We start from the raw sequence: 9,579 nt of genomic DNA, 5'->3' as shown, positions 1-9,579 counted from the left end.
AATGAGGAGGACAGATGGAGTGCAGCAGTAAGCAGGGGCTCTCCAGTATATGAACCACATCCCTCAATGCAGAACATGTCTGGGATGTTTCCACTCGTCATACAATGCGTCAAGGTTGAATAATGTTATTCTGCGGCATGTCAAGCAGCTTGCACAGTTTCCGTGGAGATTGAGTGGCCCCTAGCTGGCCCTCCCGTGGCTGTGTGCCCGGCCGCCTCTTTAATACCATTTTGTGTTGGGTTAAACGCTCTGAAGGAACCGGTCGTCCTCCCGAACAGCCCGGGGGAGAGAAGAAATGCTGTGGGACAGTCCATACTTTCTACCAACTACTGGATACAATGCTTGACGGGGCAGAATAATGTTGCTTCAGCAGCATGTTGAGGAATAGATATGCATTCAGTTACTGTGGGCTTAGAGATGAAAACGTGATTGATTGAGGTCTAGGTTCAAGACTTTCAGACGTTTTATGAATGAATAGCACAAAGCCATGAGCTGCATTATGATCATGTTGAAATTTACATGAAACTAAACTAATTGGGTAGGGTGGTAGGTAGCCTATCGGTTAGCGCACTGGCCCAGTAACCGAAAAGTAATTGGTTTGAATACTTAAGCCAACATGACTGAAAAATATGTTGATGTGCCCTTGCTCAAGACTTTGAGGTTTTATGAATGAATAGCACAAAGCCATAAACTGCATCATGATCATGTTGTGATTACAGCTCAACTTCCAAGAAGATGTTTGCATAAAAACAAAAAGGTTCCAACTAATTTGGGTAGGTCGGCAGGTAGTTTAGCGGTTAGAGCGTTGCGCCAATAAGGTTGTTGGTTCGAATACACATGGTGAAAAACCTGTCGATGTGTGCCCTTGAGCAAGGTACTAAACCCTAATTTGCTCCAGGGGCGCTGTACTACTATGGCTGACTGTAAGCATGTCACTGCATATATATATGGTGTATGTCACAAAACATATCTTTTTTTTTATGTTGCATGTTCTATCTTATTTGCTACAAAAACTATTGAAAACCGAGTTGATAAACAGAACAACAACAATTGAAGTGCCCTGTTTGGGACTTTTGACAGCCATCATGTTGCACAAAAGTCATACGCTAAGTGCGTTCTTTTGTGTAGTGTAGTCGAATTCCATTGGTGTACGGCGTACAAGAAAGCAGACAGCCAATCCGCTCAAGCCTTGTTAACATGTTGGAACAATAACACAACTTGTTTCTTCAAGAGATAACGGCTTCAGTTTTCGGTGAGTTATTTTGTAATTATCTAACTTAATTCATTTTTTATGGGTGGAATGTGACATCAGCCAGGATAACATTTCAGGGACTGATTTCTGTTTTCACGGAGTCTCAACGGGGGGAGACATCCAACGTTTACATCGAAACTGCAGCCGCCATTACACCACCGAAGAAGTGAATGCCACCCTTCTTCGTCGTTTTTACAAARCACATAAAATATCTTCAGAGCGACTGCTGGCAGACAGTGGTGGATTAGTTTAGCTAACCTAACAACTGACTTGTATTGATAAAGCTCAAGCAGTTTTAATGTGATATTAATCGTGGTAATGTAGCTAAACGTTGCTTGAGGAAATGCTAGCTAGCTGCCTGTCAATCAATACAGAATAGGCTAACGTTATTTATCTTCCCACAAACCTGCAGCAACTAACTATAGTAACGTTAGTTGGCTAAATTAAACCCAATATAAACTTGCCAGTGCCACCAGCGAGTGAGCCACCATATAACAAGATAGAAAACAGCTAAATTGCTGACCTCTGGGATTTGTCTGGAGTCTGGATCACTTTAGGCATTAATTTGGCGCCATTCACTAATTTGCACTGTAATGGCCCAAGTTCGTGTGAACGTATTGCAATGTGCAGTACTTTAATGTCAGTACACCATTCCACTAAAAGGTATTAGCTGTTTGTCGTATTGTGTTGCATGTTATTCTCTGTAGTTCTGTTGGGAAATTATAAAGTTGTATAAAGTAGCCTACAATAATAGATTATTATTGCCAGAAGATACTCTACCATTACACTTGTTTACACATCTGCACTGGGGTCGGAACGCAATCATGATAACTTTAAGACACTTGAGCCAGCACGAGATATGGGTCAGGAAACGTACCTCTATGCAGGGATGGGATATGCTACTGTACTCCAAATTTTACCTTTATCCACACTGCTCCATCGAGAAGATGGAAATTCTGCTAGTTTTCCCAGAAAACAGTCATTTTCATGTTCATGCTAGCTAGCAGTAGTCACAGCAGCCATTATGGAATGGCATGACACTGCTATTCCAAATTGGCTGCGGTGGCTACTGCTAGCTAGCATGAGGACGAAAAAGCAGTAGTGTATTTTTTTTATAACCCACCCACCCTCTTTGGAGGACAATAATTGCTTTTTTTGTTTTTACAGCTTTTTTGTTACATATACATACATTCTCTACATTTTAGGAGCACCAGCGTGGACAAAATAATAATTACCTACTGCCATTTTGTCTGAAAATTCAAATCTGTCTGACCAAATCTCAGGAACATATGAAGATACTAATTTCCATCAGTAGAGGGCAATGTTTACAACATAACGTCTATCAAATCTTTTTACATCGTTCCCATTTTAAATGAGGATTTGCCAGCATTTATACATGGGGTAATACAACACATTCTCAATCGGTCTCCAAATAAAGATAATGCTATTTAGATGCATCAGCTCTGTGTATGGTGGGGGATAGGCTACATTTAGGTTATGTTAAAAACATATTAGTTAGGTTATATTGTAGGCTAATAATTGACTGCATGTGTTGCTTGCAGACATAAAACAGACCACCCAACCTGAATTGAATATGATCAGTAATGCACTGTTTTGGTCTAGATCTCCTCTCTCTCCCTGTGGCAGGTATGGCGATGGATAGTGCCGCTGTGTACATGTGCTTCCCCTGCTACCAAGAGTTTGACACCCTGGAGGAGGTGCTGGCCCACCAGCTGACCTGCACCACAGAGAACGTGGGGAGTGGGGCCCCCACCCCCGTCTCCATCCCCTTCCTACAGACTCAGGTAATAGTGGAAGCTTCAAACTCCATGGACATTTAAACTAAATAGGCTAGGTCTAGAACATTGATAAACAATAACTTTTTATTAAACGTCTCATCTTTTGCACATCTAGGCTAAATGGTTCTGGATAAAAGCGTCTGCTAAATGGCATATATTATTGTTATTGTTATATTACACTTTATTAATGCAGTAGTGTATACATTTCATAGTGTTGCCATTGTTGTGCTCAAGGCTTCCCATGTGAATTGGAGAGCCTTGTGAGGCTGAAGCTTAATTCAGAGTCCACACGCGCAGAGCCGTGATAGTCCAGCGGTCCGTCTGTGGGGGAGGCACAACCCGACCACGCTCCTTCAAAATTCCCAACCAATGCGGCTCCAGTTTGAATGTGGTGATGGTTGAAAAATAGCTTGAGCCGCGCTGAGAATTCAAAAATGAAAGCCAACGGTCCAATACTCTAGAACACTGCTGTGCAGACGCGTACATGTTTTGGACTCTGATAAGCACTGTAGCCTACAAAACTGCACTGCATTCTACCCAGTACAAAATGAATTAGATCCTCCGTTAAGACATGCATAACTAGGAATTTTCAGTTCACTGAGACGTATTCCTTTGAGATACAGTTCATCCAAATGTTCTACTGCGTTAAGTGGCAGTTCTACAAAGAAGTCCTACAGAATATCTGCATGTTTGAAAGTTCATGAGAGTGAGAACATTCCATTCCATTTTCTTTGAGTCATAATAGGAAATTAGATGACCAGCACTGTCCTTGTTTTTTGTTTATTTTGGGGGGATAAAAATAGACAATACAATATTCAAGTTGGGCAAGAACACATATTTCAAAAACCACCGTATACAAACAAACAAATAATATACATAAAAGAAAAATATGACAGATGACATTACTTTCTACATCAAATATTGAATTATAATATTCCAATGTACAGATACTTTTTCTGTTACTATGTAATTTGAGGTTCTCACTGTATCGCTACCTCGTAATGACAGCTACAGTATGCTCAGAGGTTTAAAACGGTGAGCCGTCGACCGTGAGGGACGTTTACCAGCGTCGCTCTCCGAAACGTGTCCCCAGCCTCCCATGGTGACGGTCTCCTCAAGCTCAGAACCATAAAGCGTGGTGTCATGAGTGACAGGTAGATTGCATCTTGAGTTGCCAGTGGGGAGAGAAAAGGAGCGTGAAAGATGAATCAGTCAGCTCCACCCCTCCTCCTGATGGATGGCTCATTGGCCTCCTCACAGATGAATCAGCTGTGGAAACACTAAAAACCTAAGTGCCTTATGGCATTCTGGCCCCTGCTCTGCCGTCAGCTGCCTTATTACTACCATTCAGACTTCATTAGCTAGATTATCAGAATTTCTGTGTAACATTAAAGGCGACATTGCTATAAAACRGGGTGTTTACATTTCAAATGAATGTAGGCTGCTATTATACCAAACGTTTTTTAACTTGACTTGTTCAGATCCAGAGAACTGTAATGCCATGGAAGAGGCCTAGTAGGAAGTTAGAAGCTTTGCTTTTTAGCATTACAAAGGAAGATGGAAAATGAACACCCTGGTAGAACCACTTTGTAATATGTATTTAATGACATTCCTATTACCCATCTTGCTTACCAAGAAAGAAAAAATTAAGTGTTATTAAAAATAAACTTCAGCAAAGGGGTGTGCTCCCTCAGTTACTTTAATTACATGTTGACCCATGTGTAATATTTTAGTGCACTTCCCGAGTTGAAGTCCAGTTCTGGAATCGTTAATTAAATCAATTAATTATGGTACAGGCCTCTACACACTAGCCAGGCTGACTGACCAAACAGGCCTATGGGCCCTGGTCAAAAGTAGAGAACTATAAGGAATAGGATGCTATTTGGGATGTAGACACAGTTTCCTGTCTCAAGTCCTTCTAGGAGACAGTGACTCAACCACCAGCTTCACATTGAAAATGCTCTCTCATCAAGAACATATTAATACACACATACATGACACTATTTCAAGAGCTCCGGGCGGTCCGCCGTAATTGTTTTTGCCACGTTGGATAAGAACAGTGTCAGCGGCAGTTCAAGTTACATAGTCTGGTTTTATAACTCAGCTTCCTTACTGAGCTAAAACGCTGAGTTGTGCGTACTTATTATGAAACTAAATGAATCAGACATGACTGAAATGTATTGTAATAGTGATTTAGTTTGTTTGCGGAATCAAAACAAGCAACCAAAAAATATTTACTAAGACTATGGAGATTTAAATATATCCATAATAGGAGTCTGTTTCTACATATGATACTAAATATGTTTCTGCATTTCTCAATTCTAACAATGACTCCAACAAATTGCCAAAAGCAGAAACAAGCTGGTAGTACTCAGTCTAGGCTACTAATAACAGAATGAGCCACAGTRGTGCCTCTGCATGAATGAAGACACTCCTGAAGGAACACATCATTAACCTTGATGGTTCTTATCATCCTAATGGATCAACGAGCAGTTCTCAAACGCCACGGACTGACCCTCTGAACTCAACTGATAGGCCTGTGATATTTATCATCGCCCTGCCCCTCAGTCCTTCCCCTCCCCTCAGAGAAACCCTCCCTCCCCGGCTCTGTTGATCTAAAGACTGCTCTGTCTGCTCTCATTGACCCCTCTGTCCTCTGAATACTCTATTACTATATTCCTCTATTGTCATCCCTCATCTGCCTGACAAAAACACTGTTCCTGTTTCAATTGACTATGGACTTTTTCAACAACAAAAATATTGTCACACACCACGTAGGTCCAGAGAAATGTGTTCTTTTACAGGGTCAGCCATAGTAGTATGGCACYCAAATTAGTCTTTTTACCTTGTCGGCTCGGGTATTCAAACCAGCGACATTTCTGTTACTGGCCCAACCCTATAACTGCTAAGATACCTGGTTGTCTGTGATGGTATTGCTATCCAGTACTGCCATGGAAACGAGTTCTTTCAATTTGACACCAAAACATATTGACGTTTTCGTTCACTCATTATTGTCCAGACTGGTCAGCTTCTGTTTTGTCTTCTTTTCTCACATTCTCTTTTTCTTTCTCTCTCTCCAGCAACAGGTGTATACCGAGCCCATTGCTCCATCGCCTGCCCCTCAGACCAAGGCCAGTTTCTCGTCTCTGCTGCTCAGCTCTGGTGCACCAGGTCTGGCCATGGCTAGCCCAAAGAAGCCCTCCTCAGGAGACACGCCTAAGATCCTGTACCAGTGTGGCGACTGTGACGCCCTGTTCCACTCTCTGATCCTTTGGCAGCAGCACCGCAAACATGGTCAGTGTCTGCAGACCAAGGCAGGACCCACCCAACCACAACCAGGACCAGAAGAGACCGGCTCTGGATATGGATCAGAACTGGCCCCAGAGGGAGGGGGGAAGCAGGGTCAGGCTGAAGTGGAGGTGGACCTGGGTCCAGATGAACTGTATGAACCAAACTCACTGGATGACCAAGAAGGAGGAGGGGGCAGAGGAAGGGGTAGAGGGAGAGGAAGGGGTAGAGGGAGAGGAAGGGGTAGAGGGAGAGGAAGGGGTAGAGGGAGAGTAAGGACTCAGGAGAGGGCACAACAAACCCAGCAACAGCAGGATGTAGTGAAGTCTGAGCTGCCAGCAGAGAAAGAGGAGGATGGGATGAGTGCAGAGGACACATCAGCCAACCTGGATCACATGTATCTGCCAAACACAACCAACAGAGGGCAGGAAGGAGGAGAGGAAGAACCAGAAACAGAGAGCGTAGGGGAATCCAATGGATCTAAAGCCTCTGAGATCCAGGCTCAGGCAGCTCATTCATCTACAGAGGCCCAGTCTGCAGCAGACAGACAGTCCATCCCTGACCCCGCTCCCTCCCAGGACCCCCCAGACCCCGCTCCCTCCCAGGACCCCCCAGACCGCGCTCCCTCCCAGGACCCCCAAGACAGTGCTCCCTCCCAGGACCCCCCAGACCCCGCTCTCTCCCAGGACCCCCCAGACCCCGTTCCCTCCCAGGACCCCCCAGCCGATAACCCTGGGGAGGAGCAGACGTCTTACTACTACAGGATGAAGGCAGCCAAGAAGCTCAAGCCCCCGTCCAGCCTGCTGTGTGTGGACTGTGGCTCCAGCTTTGGCATGGTGTCTGAGCTGGTGACCCACCGTAAGGCCCAGCATGGCCTCAAGGAAGCCCTGCACCACTGCACCGTGTGTGGGGAGAGCTTCCTCAACACCACYCTCTTCCTCTACCACCGCAAGCAGCACAAGGAGAAAGSCAAGGAGGGGGTCACACAAACCCAGGCCCAGGGAGGACAGATGCAGGATGCAGATTWCCAGTATTACAAAATAGTAACACTGCAGCAAGAGGTGGTGGAAGAGATGGTGGAAGAGTCTAAAGAGGAGACTGTGGGGGTGGTGGATTCCCAGAACAATGGAACTGAGGAGCAGAACCAGGATGGAACCCCCTCTACTTCCACTGTCTCTACCTGTGCTCYGGTTCAGGTGCCCAAGGTGGTCCAGGGCCAGAGTTTCCTGTGTGCCCAGTGTGGAGCCAGCTTCAGTAAAGAGCCAGAGCTCAGTGCCCACCGTAGGGACAAGCACGGCCTGAACGAGCCCCTCCACCACTGTTCCCAGTGTAACCAGAGCTTCATGAACACCACCCAGTACCTTTACCACCGACGCCAGCACCGTGGGGAACCAGGGACTGGGGCAGGAGCAGCCGCGGCCCCCCAGGGAAGCCCCCGCGCCCCCAAGAGGATGCTGTCCCCCCCTGCCGCCTCGTCCAGTGCTGCGTCAGGCTCACCGGCAAAAATACCTGCTATCAGGATACGCAGCATCAACGATCTCAAAGGTAGGTTCAACCCAATGGCAGCTGGGTTCAACCCAATGGCAGCTGGGTTCAACCCAATGGCAGCTGGGTTCAACTCAATGGGAAGACTTAACTCTGCTGTAAGGGTGCCTGGAATCATAACTGATTCCAATCCATACTGAATATTGCTAAGTTTCACTATTGTTTAAGGTTATTTTGACAGAACGTCGCTAGTTTCTGACCATGCTCTCTCCTCATTGGGYAGAGAACAAAGACCAAGGTAAAGAGGTGAATCCAGTCATCCTTAAGGAAGAGCAGGATGAGAAGACTGTAGTGGGGGAACAACCRGACACCAACYTCCCYCCTCCAGCCAAGCTGATGCAGGACTGGTCMCGCACCCCTCTCCCCCACGTCTGCCCCCACTGTGGCCAGACCTTCACACGCAGGGGGTTCCTCCGCGCTCACGTCTTCAGCCACACCGGAGAGAAGCTCTTCACCTGCAAGGTACTGCTAGACTGGACATGTGTTCTATTGAAAATGCTGTGAAATATTGATGTTAATGACTGAAACTAGTTGTGTATCAACAAGTAGCAGGAGTTAGTTAGGAGTAGCTTCCTATTATATACTTAATGTTTATTTTTCTGTTTAATCTATGTGACAATCTTAGTGCTCTTGTGCTATGTGAAATAGCTATGTTGTACTGGGCTTCTGTCAATCAAATTCATCCTCGTTCTTCTTCTTGGTTAATTCAGGTGTGTCAGAAGTCGTTTGCGTCCTCTCCCAACCTGCTGCGCCACAGCTTGACCCACATGGGCACCAAACCTTTCCCCTGCTCCGTGTGTGGCAARCGCTTCTCCCAGCCGGGCGTCTTGAAGAGGCACGGCCTCACCCACAGCCAGCCCAAATCCCGCCGCCGCAGGTCCCGATGGAAGGTCAGRCWYGGGGGGAGTCACTGCACCCTATAGTACACTATTCCCTATGTGGCGCACTACTTTTGACCAGGGCCCATCKGGTCCCCATCGGGCTCTGGTCCCCATCGGGCTCTGGTCAAAAGTAGTTCAATATRTAGGGAATGCGGAGCCATTTGGGACACAGCCYTGGATTACCTGATTGTTTTTAGAATGTCTTACAATCCCCTGAGAACATCTCTGAACACACCACAGACAGTCCTGGAGAGCCACAGYGTGAAYAGGGTTTTGCTCCAGCCCAATCRGGTGTGTTGATGCTGGGCTGGAACAAATATCTTTACACACTGAGGCTCTCTAGGATCGGAGAAATTCAGGAATGCTATTTGTCTCTACGTTAACATTGAGACAGGCTGTTAGTTCTCTCCCCTGATGTTGTGCTGTGTCAATGACATCCCTGCAGAAGAGGACACCAGAGGGGGAGGATGGAGAAAGCCAGCTGTTCGCCTGTCCCAACTGCACTGCTCGCTTCCAGACTGACCAACAGCTGCAGGAGCACAGGTACGGGTGTGACTGGGCTGTGACTCAATTAAATGTACAGATTGAAATCAACCCCAAAGGCCTGTTTCACAGAACTAGATTAGAMAAGGAACACAGGGGACGCATTTCAATGTGTAAGTTACCTTGATTGGACCCTGCTTGTTTTACAGGGAGAAACAAACACACGACGGTACTGTATTTACAGTGACAGTAGAGCATAAGACTGGACTGAGAACAGGAGATGTGCTACACATAACCCAAACACAGGCCAGACCCTGTTCCTACACAGGCC

General features: G+C 46.0%; 1 protein-coding gene across 2 annotated transcripts in view; it reads left to right on the top strand.

The window, feature by feature from the left end:
* The first annotated feature begins 1,145 nt into the window (after window positions 1-1,145).
* znf574 (zinc finger protein 574) overlaps window positions 1,146-9,579 on the top strand; it is a 27,778-nt gene continuing 19,344 nt past the window's right edge. Inside the window, exons 1-6 of one of the 2 annotated variants that reach the window (XM_024138618.2) lie at window positions 1,146-1,252; window positions 2,900-3,057; window positions 6,132-7,884; window positions 8,108-8,346; window positions 8,595-8,774; window positions 9,211-9,308. In XM_024138618.2, the coding sequence (XP_023994386.1) occupies window positions 2,902-3,057; window positions 6,132-7,884; window positions 8,108-8,346; window positions 8,595-8,774; window positions 9,211-9,308 (2,426 nt within the window). In that variant the 5' untranslated portion in view covers window positions 1,146-1,252; window positions 2,900-2,901. Of the gene's footprint in view, window positions 1,253-2,875; window positions 3,058-6,131; window positions 7,885-8,107; window positions 8,347-8,594; window positions 8,775-9,210; window positions 9,309-9,579 lie in introns of both variants that reach the window. The other variant, XM_024138617.2, reaches the window with a different exon arrangement.

Source organism: Salvelinus sp. IW2-2015, unplaced genomic scaffold, assembly GCF_002910315.2.
Source record: "Salvelinus sp. IW2-2015 unplaced genomic scaffold, ASM291031v2 Un_scaffold1535, whole genome shotgun sequence".
Classification (NCBI taxonomy): domain Eukaryota; kingdom Metazoa; phylum Chordata; class Actinopteri; order Salmoniformes; family Salmonidae; genus Salvelinus; species Salvelinus sp. IW2-2015.
The sequence above is the reverse complement of the archived record's forward strand: the minus strand, read 5'-3'. Positions and strand labels throughout refer to the sequence as shown.